Consider the following 21,983-nt stretch of genomic DNA (forward strand, 5'->3'; position numbering starts at 1 on the left):
ATAAAAAAAAAAGTAAAAAAAAAGAAGTAATGATCATAATGACAATAATAATAATAATAATAATAATAATAATAATAATAATAATAATAATGATAATAATAATAATGATAATAATAATAATAATAATAATGATAATATAATAATAGCAATGATACTAATGGTAATGATAATGATAATAAAGCAAGTATAATAATAACAACAGCAATAATCGCAGGAAGAGTTGAAAAGTTGATCGATGTGACAACAATGATACAAATAAAAATATCTGCAATAATTTGATAGCAATAACAACTAAAGTATTGCATTCACTGTGAAGAGACTATATATTTCCAAGTTATTAATCATAATACTTATACTGATATTGATGATAAAAATTAAACATATAAGAAATTCGATAATGATTATATTCATACAATAATATTAAAGATACCAGTCAACATGGATTCTGAATAGAAATTACTAAAAAAAATGTATTTGTAGTTGTTATGATTATGCTGTGCAGCATTTATTCCTCCGATTGAAATCAGTATCATTTTTGCTATTTTTATATTGCGGTAGTGATGATAAAAAAACTCAATATTGCCATCTGTGCATTTTCTTTTTCATTCATTCTATTTTTACGTTGTCCAGGTTCCTTGAACTTGAATAATTTGTGAGTGGCAACAACGTAATGGGACTTCACTTGGCGCATTTTCATTGGTCCACATAAAGCCGAGAGGCCGGTACCTTTACCTTCTTCATAGTGGAAGCTCTTCTTTCAGGATCCTTAAATGCATCTTATTTTTATTTTAAAGAAAACAAGATACATACAATTCAGTCCCTCCAGAACCCTTTTCAAACTCCAAGGTGCCTCGAAAAGTTTTAAATAAGCAAGGGAAATCCCGGGGAGGGCAGCGTCGCAGTACGAGAGTTTGGGTCGAGGCGCGGCGTCGGCGAGCGGAGGCGTCGAGCGGCATTCTCGCCCCGGCTGCGAACGACGCCGCCCGCCGACCCAGGCACGCGCTGACAGGGTGACAGCCGAGTGCTACTTCAGCAGGGAAAAGCAGGCGGAGCGAGGATGAGGACCGCCATCTGGGTGATTTTGTGGCTTCGGGTGGTCTGCTGGGCAGCAGAAGAGCCGTCCATCACTATTGATCCCGATGGAGGTATGTTATTATAGTGAAGTTTTTGCTTTATTTGTTGGAGAGATTAGTATATTTGTAGTTTGTTAAACCAAATACAAATGCACTTGATATTTCATCATGGTAAACAACTGATGAAGCTGCAGTAATTATGAAACAAAAAAAAGAAAAGAAATTAACACTGCAAATTATACATTCATGAAACATGCAAGTTAGGCAGGCTGTTATGCAGTGTTTGTACACCTGTCTCACCTGCAGAGTTTTCCAAAATTGACTGTAGTGTTTTAGAGAAGATGGCCATTAAGTATAGTTCACATTTCATTTAACTGTATCATGGCAACTTGGCATGCATTAGAGGTTGGTTAGCAACATCACAACCAGAGGGAAGATAGGTTGTTCGGCCAGTGGCAGTTGCACATACATTTTCTAATCATTGATATTTGTTACTGAGAGCGACACACCCTGCAGAGATGAAGTCCTAAAACCAGGTATCATGCTAACCCAAAAGTCTAAACCTAACGTATCCAACCTTCTGTTTATTCCCTAGACAGGGTGGGAGGGGGTTGGGGGGGCATGCCCTCCTATACCCCACATTTTATTAGCACATCATGTCAACTGCTGCAACAGCTTTGTAATTGAAAATATTTGACACACCTTCAGTGTGGAGGGTGCAGACAAGCTGCAGCGAGGAGGAATTATAGAAAATGCAGGATTAAGAAATGTGCGAGTGTTCTGGACATAGTCTGATTGGTGATATGCAAATATTTTTGTCATTCTGCAGTAAATATGAAGCTGCAGCGTCTGTACCCTTGTTGTTTATGACCTAAATTATGCTCTAGAAGGTGCTGCTGTCCATTTCCTTCTGTCTGTGCATCACTCTCCATAATATTAATCTAAATGTTAAATATCTACTAAAACTGGGGTTAATGTTACCAAGAGTGATGTACAGAGATAGAGGAAAACAGACTCTTCCATCTTATAGAGCATAAGAAATATTCATGAACAACACAGGTACAGCTGGTGTGGCCTCACATTTACCACGAAACGATGAAAATACCCACTGCTCAGACGAAGTCCACAATAGCCTACATAGCCCGAGTTCTTAATGTCATGTTTTCTGTAAGTTGGCACAAAATGCTAATAAAGGGTGGTATATGGGAGCTTGCCTCCCTGTCTAGGGAATAAATAGAGGATAGGAAATGTTAGGCTTGGATTTTTGAGTTCGCATAAGAACTTGTTCCGTTGATAGGAACTTCCTTATAATGTTATGATAGCATGTCACCCATTGCCGTTGGATTAAAGCTGTTGTAAGTTCAGTCATGGTGAATGTTTACAAAACACCTGCATGTTTTCCACTGACATCTTGCCAATTGACATAACTGCTTAAACTTGTCAGTAGTCCCATCTTGGACAATTTTACTGAGTGGCCTTGTGTACATACTCATACATTTCTATCATATGACCCTGATTCTCCTGTTAGGTAGCGTTTGAAACACAAGTAGTGACTCCTCTTATAATGTTGCTCTTAAGTCATTTCTGCTACTAGTTCCTTCTTCATGTCATAGTCCAGGATCAAGCAGACTGATGATGTTGCTGTTGCCAGGATATCCCTGCTGAGCATTCTTGATGGTCTTTTGTCTAATGTCAGCTTTTGCTAACACCTTGGTAACACAGTTATTATGACTAGTATTCCTACAATGATATGGCAATAATGATTTTTTTTTTTTTTTTTTTTTTTGCTATTTTCATTATTGTAATTATCATTATTAATGTTGAACAATTAATGCTATTACTGCTAATCTGCTGTTATTAGTCAGTTTTGTTATATGCATTTTTTCTTGTATGCAGTGCCTAAAAATATTTTATATATACAAGTCTTTGTCATGTATTGCAATGTGTAATCTGAGATCTCTCTCAACAGAAATCCCAGTGGTTGAAGGATTTGGAGGAAACATCGATATTGTGGAAGAAGACGATGTCCTTGTTTTAACAAGGGACAATTTCTTGCATGTTGTAAATCCAAAAGATGTTATACTTGTTGAGTTTTATGCACCATGGTAAGACATTGCAACTGTGTTGTTTTTATTTTTTTATGAATATTGCTTTTAACCCTGTAGCATTTGTGGGAAGTGGAATGCTTGAAATTGATAGTGTATTCTTTTGAGAATATTTGTCTTGAGTTTTTGACATTGCTTTTCATTTCTTATTATATAGTGATTTAAGTGAATGTGAATTGGAAACAGGTGTGGCCACTGCAAGTCTCTAGCCCCTGATTATGCAGCTGCAGCACGCGAGTTAAAAGATGATGGCATACGGCTTGCCAAGGTGGATGCTACAAAGGAGACAGAACTAGCAAAGGAACACCTTGTATCGGGTTATCCAACAATTAAACTGTTTAAGAAAGGGCAACCTATTGAAGACTATTCTGGAGCAAGGACAACTCAAGGTATATTGTGTTTCATGTTCAGAAGTAGTGCTAACTGTTGATTGAAATGCTTGATCTGCTGATCAGACCAGATATGAATACTCATATATTCCCTTCCAGATGAACATATAATGGATTTTTAAATATATTATCCTAATACATAAGGAACACATATAATTAGATATGTTAAGCTCAGTCTGTTTGTCCCCACAGCTATTGTAGAGTACTGCGCATGCATGCTGATCCTAACTATCAACCTCCACCCTCTGCTGTAATGGTCCTAACTAGTGCTAACTTCTCAAAGACCATTAAATCTAAAGAGCTCATCCTTGTTTGAATTTTATGCCCCATGGTGCCGCCACTGCAAGCGGTAAGATTGCTAGTTTTATAGTGTTTGCTGATTTTTAATCATTTTTTATTTAGGTATATACAGAACCGTACAGCTCTGACAAAGCATATACTGTTAGTATGTACTGTATATTATGTTTCTGTACATTTGTTAAAATAGAACAGAACTCGGTAGTTGAGTTATGTTGGGTTTTCAAGAAATTAATGCATTATATATTCCTCCCAGCTTGAGCCAGAATATGAAGGAGCTGCCAAAGAGCTAGTGAAAGTTGACATCCCACTAGCAAAAGTAGATGGCCCAGAGGAGAAGGAACTTGCTGATGAATATGGAGTTTCTGGCTATCCAACACTTCTGGTTTGTCATTAATTTCTTATTTTATATATTTTATATTAGAGATAGCCATTAACCATGTAATTCCAAGATTCTGTAGCTGTATTTACATTTTGGGAAATAGATATCTCGAATGACAAATATATGATAATACATATATACTGTCAAAAAAATTATTGTAAAAAATGTATATTGGATATCTTTTGATTAGAAATTTCTCAAACATTGATATAAAAATGTTTTTCCAGGTGTTTAGAAATGGGAGACAATTTGACTTCAAAGGTCGGAGAGACTTGGAGGGAATTGTAGAGTATATGAAGGAACAAGCCAACTTCCATCCATGGAGATAAAATCGGTGCTGGAAATGCACAATAATATGGTTCGAACAGATGCTACTGTCATTGGTTACTTCACTGAGAAGGGTAACATGTTTGAAGAATACATAGGAGCAGCAAATGAGCTGAGAGGTATAGTAAGCAACTTTTTTTTTTTTTTTTTTCTATAAGATATTTTAAAGATTTTATGGAATGGCTTAGATTTTGAAATGTTCTTAGGTCAATGAGTTTGTTTGAGGTTATGAATTGATTTGCCTGTATAAATTTGTTTCCATTGAAATGCCTGCCAGTGTGCGGTTTAGTTTCTTTCTTTCTTTCTTTTCTTTATTGAATTTAAATTTATGAAACTAATGGTCTAAGTTTAAAAGGGGGGTTTCACAAGGTGATTGTCATTATAATCAGTAGCTACTTCAGTAACTCCCTTATTTCAGCTCTTATTTATGTCAGTCGGGTATCATTTGAAATTACTTTTCAAGACAAAGTAAATGGCCATAGAACATTTTGCAAATTGCTTTGTTTATCAAAATAAAGGTAACATACTTAGCAAATGTAATAGAATCTACAAATTATTTTGCATATTGAAAATTGAGTGTACATTTTTTCTACATAAGTAATGAAAAAGAGTCCAGCCTAGCTCTTAAAGATCAACAACTCTATAAATACGCAATATTAATACAAGTTAGATGGAAATGTAGATTTTATTATAAGCTTTAGTCATTATAGGCACTTCACTACTGGGGATTTTGGGAGAGATAAGGCTACAGTATTTAGCATGCTCGCCACTTTCCAGCTCTCCCTCTTCCTCCATTAGCTTCATACAGTCTGCAGCTTCTCTCAATAAGTAGCTGGCTTCAGAATAAATTTAGTCATACTGATCTGGAAGGCTGTGCATCATGTGTTACATCATGGGTTACATCATGGATGGGGGGGGGGGACCTGTACTACAACCTATTCAAATTCACATTGCTGCAACCTTCACATCCCGTTACTGCTTTTCACAACTTGGAAAGGGCCCGATAGGGCTATAGAAAACCTTAATTGAGGGGAAAGTAATGTCTTTCCAATTTATTTACTTTTTTTCCTGCCAAGTTTTTGTTGTTGCTCTGTAATAGTATTGTACATTTGCACTTTCAACGTGTCATATGCCTAAATAAGTAATTTTAGGTAATTTGCACATAGCTTTGAGTATATTTATGTATATATTGACTATCTGCAAGGCTACCAGAATGGATTACTAAAAAAGAATGAAATATCCATAAAAAAAATAAATATACCTTTTTTGATAGTCATGTTTTCCTATAAATAGGATATTTAAAAGTACTGAGTTAATTTTCCTTCATGTACAGGCAAACTTCCCTTCTTCCACACATTGGAACCATCAGTTGCTGAGCACTTCAGCTAAAAGATAACTCCATTACTGTTATTATGCCAGAGATTTATCATTCCAATATGAAGACAAGTGTTCAGATATACCAAGGTATGATAGTGTGTATTAAGGCTTTTTTTCAGAATCAATGTGTAAAAAGTAATTGTAGTATTACACTGCAACATATAAAGAAATTGATGCAATTTGAATAAATTAATTAATAAAAATATATAGATAATGCAGAATTAGTTGTAGTGATAGAAATACAGTAGATTCTGAGGAACAAGTTTCATAAGGTAACAATTATAGTATTTAAGGTAATTATATGGCTTTTGCTAGTAATTTTGGTAATGATGATTATAGGTCAGAGTATGAGATAAACTGATGATAAGGATAATGAAAAGGTAAGATAAAAAGCATAATTTGATAAATCTAATAATTGGTATGAACCATAAGAATTATTATACTGTGTAATTGTGCACAAATGTTTATAAAGATTAAGTGTGCACTTTTACATGATTTATGAGAGTGCTGTATGCAATTTAGCTACATAAAATGTTATACTATGATCATACAATAGAGATACTGACTATATTTGACATCTGCAGACTACAGCAACATTCAAGGATATTGGGCTGTGGATAGCTAAGAAGAGTGTCCCATTAGTTGGTCAGCGTACGAAGAGTAACAAGGATTTCAATATGAAACTAGACCTTTGGTTGTGGTGTACTATGATGTTAATTTTTCACATCAGTATGTTAAAGGTATGCTTTATGAATTCTAGTCAGTGAATATATGCCATATGAATATAAAGTCAATGAATATACTTTAGAAGCAGTTCATCATATCTTTACTGCCCTTCATTGTCATTCATGAGCTGATATTCATTCATGACATAGTATTTTTGGATTGTACTCTTTAAAGCATTGATTACCTTTTCAGAGACATACATTATCACAACTCTAAAATTATTTATTTTCAGATACACAGTTTATTCGCAATAAAATCTTGCCAGTAGCAGATGCAAATAGGGGTATCCTCTTTGCTATTGCTGATGAAGAGGAATTTGAAGATGAGATCAAGAGCCTAGGGTTGGAAGATTCTGGTGAATCTGTAAATGTTGGACTGTTCTCAAATAACTTGAAGTAAGAATTGGGTTTACTGTGTATAAATGCTCTGTTGAATACTGTGTATTTGTATTATGGTTTTATAATTATGAAGTAAAAATAATTCATCAGGTTGTCACTTTCTTGCAGATAGCCTAAAATAGTATTTGAAATATCAGTAATTCTGTAAAGCCATTTGTAGACTAGTGTTGATTGATCATATTAATAATATCTTTGTGGAATTGCTTATTCTCATTCCTGTATTCTTAAACCAAATTTTATTTACGTAAACTAGAACAAGTTTTATAATGGTGCTTTTTTTAACAGGTATCCTCTAGAACCTGAGGATGATTTTAGCTCAGATGTATTAAGCGAATTTATTGATGAATTTAAGGCTGGTAAGTTTAAACTAGTGTAATCATGACTAAGATTAACCCCTTAGATCCGGTTGCATCACAGCAATCACACGACCAAAAATCTGGGCATTAGGCTTACATGAGCAGCTGCTGTGCCAGATATGAGGCTTGTAGGCCAGGCACACGCGAACACTCATCATAGGTGGTCACAAGACTCTGCACTGAAATGTTATTTTCTCTTTTTATGCAATAAACCTTTTTAGCTTTTTGGCCATTTTAAAATGTCCATATTTGTCATTTGATTCATTATCCAGATGGTAATAATATTTTCTTTGCACAGACTCTTAGATCATCTCTCTATGTAGTCTACACTTGGTGCAAGAAAGAAAAAAAGAGAAAAAAATATATATTTCTTTCTTTCTTTCTTTCTTTCTTTTCTTTTCTTTCTTTCTTTCTTCTTTCTTCTTTCTTTCTTTCTTTTCTTTCTTCTTTTCTTTCTTTCTTTCTTTTCTTTCTTCTTTCTTTCTTTCTTTCTTTCTTTCTTTCTTTTTTTTTTCTTTCTTTCTTCGTAACAAGTTTTCTGCAATACAACTTGCGCTGCTGGTCACGGTGCTGGAATACAGTGCTGAGAATGGAAATGGAGTCCTCCATGGAGCCAGTGCTCTTCCAGCCATGGCTCGTGGACATTACATTCCACACTTGTTTATTGATAGGAATAATGCAGAATTGCCAATCACCCTTCCAAGAGGTTTGTGCATTCATGGCAAGTCTTTCCCATCACCCTGTCCTTCAACCGAAACACTCACAATGGAAAGTTCATGTCACCTTGCCTGCAGCCAGATTTTCCCATGACAGCATGTTCATGTCATGTAAATGTTACGTTATCCAGATCAAAGGGGTTAAAAACAACAGCATCAACAAAATGCAAAGGTATATTTGCTGAGCACATTGAAAATTGGAAAAAGATAGTTAAATGTGTAAACCAATTAACCTTTTTTTTTTTTTTTTTTTTTTTTTTAGCAAACCTAAAGCCATTCCTGAAGTCTCAACCCATACCCAAGAGGCAGGAGGGCCCAGTGCGCATCTTTGTGGCCAAGAACTTTGAAGTGGAAGTTATGCAGTCAAAGAAGGATGTCCTCATAGAATTCTATGCTCCATGGTGTGGTCATTGCAAGAACCTAGAACCAGTTTATAAGAAATTAGCCAAGCATTTGTCAAAGAGTAATGAAGATGTTATTGTGGGTAAGATGGATGCTACTGCCAATGATGTTCCTCCCTTGTTCAAAGTGTCTGGATTCCCTACAATCTATTACCTAAGGGCAAGCGAAAAGGATAACCCAGTGCCTTTCACAGGAGAGCGCTCTCTGAAGAAACTGAAGGTAAGAAGGAATTTGTTTTAAATTTAGATGGCACAGGGATGGATTATATTGTCAGTGTACTTGTTTTTTTAGTTTAATTTCATCAGTGCTCTTCAAATTAATTTATTGATATATTTCTCCCTTAACCTTTCAGGAATTTGTAGAGCAGGAGTCCTCCATTTTTAATAATGTGGAAGATACTCAGGAGGAGACTACAAAAGATGAACTTTAGCATCTTAAGAAAACTGAAATCTGAATGAGTATGGGAGACTTATTGGAACCAGTATACAAAATACAAATAGAAAAAGGAATTCCAAATAGGATAGTAACAAAGATTATTTAAGTCTTAATTTCTATGCACAGTTCATATCTTACTTTATAAGAACAAAAATAGAGACCTTTAATTTTGGTAGTGCCTTAGTTGCACGTAGCACAAATATTTTAATGTTATTTCTGTCCAAGGGTCCTTATTTTCTTCTGTGATAACCATGAGATCTAATCTGCAATACCAAAGTCGGCATTTACTAGTTTGAGAGTATCGGTGCATAACCTAGTGTCCTGTCGGTTATCATTGCTGCTTGGAAATTATTGTGATGAGAAATTGGTATTTTGGTTGTGTATTTAGTAGTGTTATTATTTTTGTGCTATATCCATTCTCTGGATATATAGGATGAACTGAATGGCACCATCGTTTGTTTACAATAGCACAAGCATGATTGTATATTTTTTTTGTTAACTTATAGCAGAAATTTGCTATTTGTGAAACAAGTCAAAGGAAACTGTTTTGTTATCTAAATATTTAGGTGAATTTCATGTTATATTATTTCAAATGTAACCATGTAATTTTGTGATGGTATTCAGTCGCAACCATGACTATATTTGTATTGAGCCAATATTTTTAATTTTCTAAAATAAAGAAAGGCTATTAAACTGTGTATTTGTAGCTTGACATATTTTCTTACTTTTTGGCATATTCAATACTTATTTTAAAATGTTAAATGTTGAAATACTGGATGCTAGTAAGAACTGGTTATTTTTAAAACCATGTGATGGCTTTGAAAAATGGTATGGATCCTTTGATACCTTACTGATATAGTCAAACAATACCAAATGAGCAGAACTTGTAAGGATTTAAAAATTTCTTGAATGCGTTAAATATTTTGACAACAGTTCACCAAGACAGACCTCATTCCAAGATTTTTCCATACACATATATATGTGTCCCTACTTTATAACCCAATCAGCATGGATGACAGGAATACATGCCATGCTCACTGTTTTGCAAGTTTGTTTATTGTATTTACACATAGATATAAGTGCTATAAGTGCTTAATCACCAAGTAGTCAGTTATCAGTCCTACCTATCTCACCTGTTTACCCTTTTTCTTTTGTATTATTTAATTCTCTTAAATGCTACCAAGATTTTAATAATTTAATAATCACCACATCAATAACAATAAATGCATTTTCCTGCCAATTCAAGGAATGGGAAAATTGAGATCGGTCACTAGGGCCTACTGATAGACTGTTGCTGGCCGAGCGCACGTGGAGCTATCTCTATGTAACAAAATTCACAAACTACAGGGGACGAAATGTAAATCCGTAGTAGTTGGGCAAAAGATATGATAGAGCCAGTGAATGAGCAAGATGATATAAAACAACATTGAAAGTGTGAAAGATCAAACTAAAATGCGTTTACCCAGAGTAATTACTGAAAATCAAATGCTTTGATAATCTGAATGGCCAAAAACGGAGATCAGGATACCGGTAGTTTAGGGTTACTTACAGTAAAGCATGTTTTGATCCAACTACACATTTTATGCCATAAAAATTGCATTCATATCTAATAAGTTTAAAAAGGCCACATAAAATGTGATTTCTGAACCATAACCCCCAATCCCTTGCTTGTCATGGGGTGGCTTAGGAGACGGCCCAATGTAGGAATCACCCCTCACCCTCAGCCCTTGCCTCAACTAATTTTGCATGGTCTTTCCTCCTCCTTTCCTTTTCCTTCTTTACCCCCAATCACTTGCTTCTTGTTGCTGTGGGGCTGAGGTGGCAAAGACTGAGGCCCAATGTAGGGGATCACCCCTACCTTGGACCTTAGCCCTTGCCTCAACTAATTTTGCCTGGTCTTTTCTTCCTTCCCTATCTATAACAAAAATTGGTCAGATTGTGGACCTACCTTACCGACAGTGCTACTTCATTCCTCCTAAAAGTCATCGTAAGAACAACAACAACATTGTCAAAATTACTTTCCGTAAACCTTCCTTTTCATGTTTACATTGGTGGAAGATCCCTCCCTGTCAGACTAATATCAACGTCCTCTCCGTTAATGTCAAAATTGTTACCGTTTAGGACATCCTGCCAAACACTGCCGTTCCACAGCCAGATGCCCTCGATTTGCCCAACCTGATCATAACCGATCAAACTGCTATGCACAGTCCACGTACATGTGCCAACTGTGGTGGCCACACCTACAAACGTACATGTGCCAACTGTGGCGGCCACACCTACAAGTTTAAGCCAGAAGTGGAAAATCTCAGATTCAGACTTGGTCTCACTCTGCATGAAGCCAGACAGCAAGCATGTCGACGAGTTTGCTTTACTCTCTGCTCCAGTAATATCACTCGCTCTGCCCCTCTCCCTCCCTTCCAAGATGCTCCTACACCCCCCGCTATACCCATCCCTCCTACATCTTTATTCCCCACTTCTACCTCCTACCTTCCCCAGTCAAATTCTTTTGCCATTCGAAATTCAGACACTCCAATCTCTACTGCAGCGCCAACACTTTCCCCTCTTCTCCCCCGCATTACCAGCAGCAGACAGACTAAACGTTCCACCCCTTCTCCTACCACACACTCACCTCCACCTACCTTTACCTCTACTTCTCAGACACAAGTTTCCTCTTCCCCCACTCATAAGAATACTGTTGTCTCACAAAACTCCCCAACCAATTCCAATACAGAACTCTTTGAAGATATTCAGAACTATCTGCTCGAGTCCCAAATTAACACCGAAACTCCTCATCCACCCACAAATTCCACAACACCCGCTTCCTCCACACTCATAGTAATTGCCGATATCCATCCTCCTCCTACTCATACTCCCCCTACACCTTCCTCCTACTCACCAACACAGCCCTTCCCCCCAGCTCCAGCTCCACCTACATTAACTCTCCCCCCATTCCCTCTTATCCCTTCCACTCCCTCCTGGATACACACGTGAATCCCTCTGTCACAACTATACCCTTCCCCAGATCCTCTACCTCTTGATACTACTCCTGATACTACACCACCTCCCCCCTCTCATTCCTTATCTCACCCCCTAGTTCCTTCCTCTTCAATTCCCCACACACATTGTAACTGTTATCACTCATAGATCAACTAAAGTATAGCTCTCCCACGTTGGAATATTCGCGGTTTCCGTTCTCACAGGCTTGACCTTCGTCATATCCTGTCTTCTTATAACCCATCCATTATCTGCCTCCAAGAGACTTTTCTTACACATCCTCTTATACAATTCCCAACTGGTCTATACTTATCCATCAGAAAATACCCTATGCCATACCTCCCTTTCAAACCACTTTCCCGTTCACTGTTATTCGTGTCTTTCTTCGCCGTTGGATCACAGTTATTTCAGTCTACTTTCCCCCTTCCCACCTCATTGACTTTGTTGCCTTTAAAAACTAAATTCCCAACTCCAGCTACCTTTCCTCGTACTTGGTGATTTTAACTGCCGCCACACTCTTCAGGGTATTCTATCACCAATTTCTGTGGCCGATCGTAGAACGCTCCCTCTCCACAAATGACCTTACTATTCTTAATTCAGATCGCCCTACACACTTTGACATATTCACCCAATCTTTTTCATGCCTTGACTTCTCTCTATGCTCCCCATCTCTCCATTTAGATTTCCACTGGTCAGTTCTAGACCACTTTCCCTATAGGGACCACTAATGACATGGGGTATATCCCTCCAGTTTGTCACCAATGTGATGTGGTGAGTTTGTGTTCCTCTTTGATGGCACTGGTTTTGTTCTTGGGGTGTAGTTAAAGTTGCTGTAGATTCTAAAGTTTATTTCTGCTGGAGTATGGTTTTTGAGGTGATCACAGAATTTTCAACTAACATAAGAAAATAGTAACATTAATCTTTAGTAGGAGTGTCAGTGCCGACTCTGTTTTTTATGTGGTCACATGTTTGGACGGGGACACTGGATATGTCAGTATTATTAAATTATTAAATTTAATAACTACAGTATCATCAATAATAATGATTACAAACATTCTAAATAAGGATTTTCATTACAAACATTTTGAGTACATGTACATGAAAGTGATAAGGGTCGGAATCGCTTGCTCTGGGGGCATTTTGTCATTGTTATGTTCTGGGCACAGGTCATGTTGGTGCAGGCGATAACCAATAGAGATAACTGTGGGAAGTCGAGGGTGAGTAGAGGGGTGAGCTCATTAGAACCATTTTCCAGTCCTTTCTCCTACTTCAAAGGTACTAGTTCCTAATCTCCCAGCTGGTGCTTTAATAGAGTGAATGGCGTACTTTCACCTTACTCTCTACTATTCATACCCCTCCAACCCCCTTCTTGTCCATTTCAGATATGATACAATGTTTCACAGCTACAGCCCTAAGAACTGCCTATACAGCCATTCCATGAACCTCAAGACCTAATAGCTCCAAATGTTCCATGGTGGAATTCTGATGGTAACAGAGTGCTTCGCTTAAAACGTGCAGCCTGGCACCCCCAATCAACTATCAGCCCTTATTTTCTTTACAAGAGCCTCCACCGGTCTTCGTCATACAATCTGGAACAGTAAAACAAATCGCTGGCGATATTATGTTTCCTCAGTTACATCTTCTACATCAGTTTCTGCAGTTTAGTGTTGGATCCATAAACTATCCGGCAAACATCCCCCCATCCAGCCCCTGTCCTCCATATTCGAGATACTCACCTTTCTCCACACTTCTTTTCATTAAAACCACCTATTATTTTCATCCTATCCTCTGCTGAGTTTTATAATGCTCCATTTTCTTCCTCTGAACTTAATGCTGCCTTACAGTCGCACCACAACACTCATGAAAGCCCTAACAGTATTAACTATCGTATGCTCCGACACCTTTCATCTTCCTCTCTGTCCTTCCTATTAATTATTTTCAACCACATGTAGATATCAGGAAATTTTCTTTCTCATTGGTGAGAAGATCTTATCCTCCCCTTCTTGAAACCCAATAAATCGAGTACCTTCCCTCAAGATCACCACCCCATCGCTCTAACTAGCTGCTTGTGCAAACTACTAGAGCAAATGGTTAACTTCTGCTTAATGAGGTATCTTGATCTCACAATCTTCTCTCTCCTTCCCAGTTTGGTTCCTCCGTGCCCAAAGTACAGCTGACCCTCTTGCTCATTTCAAACATTTTACATCTGCATATGCATGCCATGAATCCATATTAGCCATATTCTTTGACCTAGAAAAAGTATATACTACATGGTGGTACCATATTCTCCAAAAATTTTCCTCCCTAGGAAACATGGGTATCTTCATAAATCTTTCCTCTCCAAATGCACTTTCCGGTCAAATTTGCCTCTTTAATATTGCCCATTATTTTCTCAGTTCAAAGGCATCACAGAAGTAATGGGGCTCAGCACCACTTCATTCCTTCTTGCTGTTGATTAACCATCTTTGCCCTTGGCACACCCATACCAAATCTCCACCAGTTCCTTCAGCCTGCAATATCACCAGTATCTTCCTGGGTCACTAACCATGGCTTCCACTTTTCTACCTCCAATTCTTCCCCACCCTTTTTCTCTCGCACACAGGGTAGGCCCCCACCTCCATCTTCTTCTTGGCACTCCACTCCAATACCATTCCTTTTGACAAATTCCTTGGTGTTATTTTTGACTCCATTTTGCCTTAGCGAGACCATATCTTTTACATTAAAGAAAAAGCTTGCTGCTAGCTCCCAATCTTACAAACTCCATCCCATATATCCTGGGGCCAAAATCACAAAACTCTACCCCATCTTCATGTTAATTCGATCCTCTCCACTCTCAACTATGGATTCCATATCTACTCCTCTGCCTCAACCTCCCTTCTTGCTCATCTTGATATAATCTACCACGGCGATCTTCGCTTAGGCCCTCTCCAGTTGACAGCCTGTACCTGAATGAGGCATGCCATCGCTCTTTTGATGTCGTACCCCTTCTCTCTCTCCGATGCTACGGTCGATTTCACCAACTTTCATTCACCAATCTAACTATCCCACGATCCCCGTTCCCTCCTTTGCTTCTTCTCCACCTTTACCTACTCCTTTCTCCATTCGCATGGATACCCTCCTCTCCCATTCCTCCTTTCCCCAACTCCGATGTTCTTCCGTTTTCTGTCCATTCCATTCCTCCATGGGGTTATATCTAACCTCCATATTTGCTCCTCTGTTTTCCCTGACCCACCAAATCAGATATCCCCCTTCTATCCTTCTCACCCTTCCTTGGTCATGTCTCCATTCATTTCTCCACTATTCCTATTACACTATGGCTTCAAATCCACCTCCAGTGCTGGTTTGCAGTAAACTTCCCAACTTGCACTTTCAAATGCCCACCCTTCTGAATCTAGGGTCCTTACTACCGAACTGTATGCACTCCTTTTTACCTTAAAACACATATACTCGCTTCCTTCTTCCCCTTTCACTATTTTTACTGACTCCACACTCATTAACTCTCATAAAGTCTATACACTCGACCCATCCCCACGCTGTAAGATCCAGAACTGGTTGTTCTACCTGTCCACACGCCATAAACCTACAGATTTTGATGGGTGCCCATGTTGGAATCCTGGCAAGGAACAGGCAGATACTCTAGCACGCTACATTTTCTATATCCAAATCACACCAACCACATTTCTCACGATTCCACCCACGGATTATACCCCCACTTTAGACCTTCCTGCAATCTGGTCAAGTCTCGCACTATAATTTACATACTGTAAAACTAACTATCAGTTTCCTCCTTTGATCAGCTCCATTCCTCAGATGGGAGATGGCTTTTGCCCACTTACATATTGGCCACACCTGTCTAACACACTCCTGTCTGATGTCACATTCTGATCCTCCCCCTAGGTTCCTATGTAATGTCCCCCTTTCAGTTCCACGCATTCTGTTTTCCTGTCTACGCTTTGATGCAGCCCATACCTCTGCTTTCCCCCACTTATCCTCCCCTTTACCAACCTCCCAACCTATCAGACATCCTTACAGAATCTCACACTTTTTTGCTTTGACAACATTTTTCCTTCCTCAGATGTATACATATCCTTCGCTTGATCTAATCCCCTTACTTAACCCCACTTTTAACCCAAAGACTCAAATCCTTTACCCATATTTAATCATTTCAATATTAATCTAGATGATGTATAACCAACTAACCGCCTTTCCTACCCTTTACTGTACCTCCCTCTAGTTCTGCATGACCTTAGATATCTAGCACATTTATTTTGCTTTTACCATTACCATTCCCATCTACTTATTCTAATTTTTTAACTCATTTTTACCTTTTTCACCACAGTATTATTTCCTAATTCTATATACCTTATTCTAGCATATTTATTTGTTTTAATCATTAACCCCCTTTAAGGAACCCACAAACATTGCCTTATGAACCAAAAAACTCCCTTACTTCACTTCCAAATATCATCCTATCGCTGTATTTTGAATATACCGACAATGACGTTAGATGTTGACACATCAAAAATTTTCAATAAATAAAAAAATAAATACCCCCTTTCCCTCTATCTGTCCACTTATCGTAATTGTTAACTCTTTTTTTATGTTTTTTTGCCAAAAATTCTTTGTCATAGTGCTATATGATCTTTGAAGCCCAAACACATTTACTTGTTTTAAAACACTAACCTTTATATGACCTTTAATGTCGGGCACATATGTTTTAACCATAGCCTTCTGGAACCCACAAACATCACTTTAACCAAAAAACTTCCATACCTGGGGGCTTTCCTCCCCCCAGCCCCCCCCCTATCCCTATATTTTTAAATATGCTACTAATGGCCTTAGTGTTGACATGGTAGCTAATTTCAATATATAAAATAAATCTTAATAACCACTGAAAACAGATGTCCTCCCTCCATTCCAGTGTAAAATTAAAAGGCACCGGGTGTAAAGTGTGATTACCTGAAGTCCATTAATCTCTTACATCCTTGCACTACACATATATTCTTAAATTTTTTATTTGATATTAATTTTCCATGGGAAAAGTGAATTTGTATTTAAGGCTTCAGTGTCAAAAGTATGTATAGTCAAGTCAGTGAATCAAGAGGAGGATTAATACTGAAAGTTGTCGTATTATTGTAATAGCTTTGACACTGTTGAACATAGCATTGTGTCCACATTAATACTAAAGGGATATTATTGAACTGCTGCTGAAGAAAAATAGATATGTGATATATATATTTTTTTACCTAACATTATTTTAAAATATTATTATCATGAAGATTCACTTGAAAAATGACCAAACTGTAGATCTAGGAAATGATTAGGGGTTACCATTTATATGAGCTCCCTATTATGGGATTTGCTTCATTAGTTATTTTCCCTGTATGCCCTCTTGAGTGCAACCCTGTACACCCCCATCCCCAACTCAGGGGAAAGCCATTTGGTGAAGTCAAAAATCAAAAAAGGTTCTCTTTTGTACTTTATTATTATAATAAAATGATATTTTTATTATGCAATTCAAAATTTTGTTTAAAAATAGCAATTACATGGTGCAGTGGACACTTCTGTACCATCAATCAAACTATTGAGAAAAGGATGATCTTTCAAATCAATGTGTAGGATTTAACCCTTAGGTTTTTGCCCATTCGTTGCTGCGAAGTTTCCACTCTTCTTATCTTACCACTGATGGTCTTTGGGAGTGTCTCCACAAATTCCCTATCTGCAATTTGGAAAACAGATTATGTTAGACAACTTCAGGGCATGCAAAAGTTATCATATCAAAGGGACAATAGATATTATACATTGTATGGCTGCTCAAGAAGAACATCATCTTTATATACTTGGAATTAAGAGAATTTCCTGCAAAGTTTTCAATCTGATGCTGAAAGTAAAAAAAATGAAAAAAATGTTTGTGCTCCCTAATTAACCTGCTGATACATGTATATACACATTATCCTTTGTCATCGTTTTTTTATTTATTATTATTATTTTTTATTATTATTATTATTATTTGTTTAAATAGAGATGGCTCCAAAGTGCTCAGCTTTTTACACCTTTCCCTTGATATTTCAGTAAGAAAAGTTTTCACGGTTATTGATATTAATGTTGTTATAACAGAATTGGCAATGATGATAATATTAAGATTAATAAGGACTATAATAGTAATACTTTTTTTTTTTAAAATTTTCCATCTGAGAAGCTATCTCAGAGTAAACAAACTTAATAAAATCAATTGAACTGGATAAAGCATGTTTCTCAATGCCCTAATATCCATAAATGCTACTAAAATCAGATATAATAATTTGACCTAAAATTTAACCAATTCTATAATTTAAATGCATTAATTAGTCATTTACTTTTATAGTCCCCATGCTTTTCTATTTTTCCCCTTTTAGTCAACACATAATTGTGAAAAAGAAAATGTCTCAAAAAATTTTGAATTCATTCATGTTATTCTAATGATCATCTTCCTTGGCTGGTTTAAATTTCCTCTGAATGTTTGAGTAAGTTTCGTGCTTCCTGAAATTTAAAGGGAAACCCGTAAATGCTAAATAAATTACTTTTCTAGGGTACTTGTAAGGTGCTGTATCTGCTTCACATAGTTCTGCAGTTCAAAAATCGGTCTTCGTGTTTTTTGGTTCTTGTAGTTTGTCAGCCAGAACAACAAATGCCTTCACACTTTCTCCACGGAGACTGTCAGGTGAGGAGACCACTGCCGACTCCACCCCAGCTGGATGCTCGATTAAGACAGACTCCACTTCAAAAGGGTCCAATTCTGTAAACCTGTGAATGTCCCTATAATGTAGTTTCCAATACTTGATAACCAATCCAAATGCACCCAATCTTTATCTGCTTAAATTTCCAGGAAGTATTGAAAGTCTAGAATGACATACCCTGAAGAGATTATGACATCATCACACGGCTAACAACCAAAGTAGTTTGTCCTCATCATAGTAAGCCTTGTCACCAGTTATTAATAATCACCTAAAAACACTTTTGATGTTTGCTTCCTTGTTGGACAGGTATCCTGTAATGAACAGGAATAAAAGGGAGTAGAAGGAGACTAACGGCTTTGAAAGATCATAAATAATTAGAATTTCTTACATCTCAGACTGATAAAAGAGGAAATCAAAAACATTATAAATTACCATTGAAAAATCCAATTGGTTTCCCCTCTTTCAAGGAGACAGCCAAGTACCCTTCCTTGTGGGGGTTCCAATTCTTCAGATCATCATCAATTACCTGCACATTTAAAATACACTTTGCAATGAAGGGTCAATCTAATTTGGGAAAATAATTTTTATCTGGTGGGAAAGTGTTCCTGTTCTTTTCATAATGAAATAAAGATAAAGCAATATTTTCAGTAATAAAAACAAGTTGAATACAAAACAACCTTGATCAATAGATACTGTTAACACTGCACTAACAAATCATTAAGTAAACAGGTTTTTGGTCACGAAAAATGTGTGAATCCCTATATTTTTGCAGGGCATCATAATTACATTTATCTTACTAGTATATGTATACATAATCAACAGATAACAGTGTACTTTCCATTTTTCAGTATTCTTTATTTTGTTCTTATTCCGTGATAATATTCTTGTTTACTACATGATCATTACTGCATAAAATGTCAAAATCTGATAACCTGATTTTTACAAAAACTTTTTTCTTGCATTTTACTTGCCTTTAAATTGTAGCCTGGTGCTGGTTTTCCCATGGAACCCCGGAAGGTAATCTTGCCTTTGTACATGCAGCACAGCAGTGTTGTTTCTGTCTGCCCATAAACCCTTTATAAATCCTCAAACCTAAAATATGAGAACGTTTCCTATCAGGCAAACTGAATATCATTCACAATCTCTCAGAAGCTTCCCAATAATTTTTCTGGTTATAGAAAAATGTACTTTCACATACCTAAAGGAAATAGGTTAATCTATTGGAAAAAAAGGTGTCAAATTTAGTCTACAGCCAAGAAATATGCTTTATCTTTCTCCATAAGCTCAAAAACAAGACTAGACTGATATGTTCTCTTCTTTGGGATTTTGTTAAAAGGTAGCCCCATTGTAGGTAGATCTTTGCAGTGCTCACCCACCGAACACCTTAGATGGCAATAAACTGACTTGTAAAGAATAAACTGACTACATTTTGGCAGTGCAACCATATACAGCCCAAAGACAGAATGAAGACCAATTTTTGCAAATGATTTATATTTCTCTCTCACTCATTCACTCACTCTAATGCATGCACACTTGCTCGCTTCCTCACTCCCTCACCCACAAAAAACTAAACACAATACAACACCACACACACCCCGCACATATTACATATACAAACATATATAAATGCAACACATGCATGCGCACGTGTGCACGTGCACACACACACACACACACCACACACCCCACACACACACACACACACACACACACACCACACCACACACACACACCACACACACATACACACAAAAAAAAATATATATAGGGAACTACTAAAGGGAACCTAAAAGCTTAGCTAACACCAAAGATCATAGTAACGTGAATAGAAGTTATCCAATTGCTTTGTGAGACAATTTTTAAAGAAAATAATTTTAAATTTTCATCCAGTCCTTCTTTTTAACTAATTAGGTACATGTACTGTTTGCTGAATATAGATGGCTCTGTAAGTGCTCACCATCAAGGATTTAAATTAATAGGTCCTATGTGACCTAACCGGATTTCTTTAAATTATCAGGATTTTTTTAAATGCTATAATATCAATGCTATTATTATTATTATTATTATTTTATTTTTATTATTATTATTATTGACATTATAATTATGCTCTTACAATAAAATAAATAAAAAAAAAATCTTTCCAAGCTCAGGACTAGAAATTTTGAATCTTTGGTGACTAAGTACTTTTGGAGGCATCTATTTGTATACAAAATTAATAAACTAAAAGTGGCATATACATCATACCATCCCAGCCAATGGGTTAAGCTATCCTGTACCACAAAAAATCATAATGCTTGCTTTTTTCAATCATTATGAAACACAGAATAATACATTTTACTAATTTATTACTATCATGAAAGTTTAAAAGCGAAAATTATGAGAATAATACCTGTAAAATTTTCGTCCATTTTCCATTATTTCTGGATTAAGGGGTTCACCTGCACTGACCACAATGCCCCAGAGAATGAAATGGATATTGTGGGAAGACCACACTGTACCATGGCTCTATAGGGAGTTGGAGGAGCACATAAAACACCACTGGATACTTATTTAAAATATGTAGACTTCTTCTGCATCAAATTTTGCTTTTTGTTAAAAAAGATAAGAATTAAGGTCCAGTCTAACTTTACATGATTCTTTTTTAAAAAGTCAATATGGGTGAGAAATACACAAAGAAAACTGCAACTTCTATATCAGATAAGAGTTCATTAATATACATCTAATGGTCACTAAATACTTCATGATCTTACAATTTTTTCTCATAGCTTCCATTAACAATATAAGTCATAGCCTATAATATAGTTACCAGAAAACAGAACTGAAAACTTTTTAGTTTATTTTTAACATAAAAGAGTACTCTAACCACCTGATGATGAATGCTGTTGCACCAGCAAGGAAAAGGGGCATAAAGGCTTGACCAAACAGCCTTTGCCCAGCCTGTGTCTGATATATTCCACATTTAATCATTTTCATTCACTTCTAGCCAGTACCTGGAAGGTTTGGAAATTTGCAAAGATCAAATATATTTTGACTGCTTCTTGTTGAGATTTTGTTTATTTAAGTTTCTTGGGTACTATTAAAGATTGTTGAAGTAAAGGTCATTGGTCTTGCACTGAGTTTTATATACCTGCATGAAAAAAGACTAACAAACAGAAACAAAATTATACACAAATAAAAAGAACTGTTAAATATGTAATGCAATATAATATACTAGATGCTTTTAGAATAGAGATTTCCCCCAAATTTCCCTTTTTTAGGAGATGGAGACTGAGCCCCTGCCTTGGACCTCG

At 36.6% G+C, this 21,983-nt stretch overlaps 1 protein-coding gene, 1 long non-coding RNA gene and 1 pseudogene across 2 annotated transcripts; 2 read left to right on the forward strand and 1 right to left on the reverse strand.

Moving 5' to 3' along the window:
- The first annotated feature begins 921 nt into the window (after nucleotides 1-921).
- LOC119570905 (protein disulfide-isomerase A4-like) lies at nucleotides 922-9,676 on the forward strand. Its single transcript, XM_037918454.1, has 12 exons — nucleotides 922-1,145; nucleotides 3,043-3,178; nucleotides 3,365-3,574; nucleotides 3,760-3,877; nucleotides 4,121-4,249; nucleotides 4,474-4,530; nucleotides 4,572-4,697; nucleotides 6,535-6,679; nucleotides 6,909-7,071; nucleotides 7,360-7,430; nucleotides 8,409-8,767; nucleotides 8,901-9,676. The coding sequence occupies exons 1-12, from the start codon at nucleotides 1,058-1,060 to the stop codon at nucleotides 8,976-8,978; spliced, it is 1,680 nt and encodes a 559-aa protein (XP_037774382.1). The 5' UTR covers nucleotides 922-1,057; the 3' UTR covers nucleotides 8,979-9,676.
- LOC119570907 lies at nucleotides 4,091-5,970 on the forward strand. Its single transcript, XR_005228485.1, has 3 exons — nucleotides 4,091-4,249; nucleotides 4,474-4,692; nucleotides 5,907-5,970. It is a non-coding gene; the product is annotated as an uncharacterized LOC119570907 (long non-coding RNA).
- Nucleotides 9,677-17,248: 7,572 nt separating the features above from the next.
- LOC119570906 lies at nucleotides 17,249-21,697 on the reverse strand (annotated as a pseudogene).
- Between the last annotated feature and the right edge of the window lie 286 nt (nucleotides 21,698-21,983).

This window comes from Penaeus monodon, unplaced genomic scaffold (genome assembly GCF_015228065.2).
Source record: "Penaeus monodon isolate SGIC_2016 unplaced genomic scaffold, NSTDA_Pmon_1 PmonScaffold_4344, whole genome shotgun sequence".
Classification (NCBI taxonomy): Eukaryota; Metazoa; Arthropoda; class Malacostraca; order Decapoda; family Penaeidae; genus Penaeus; species Penaeus monodon.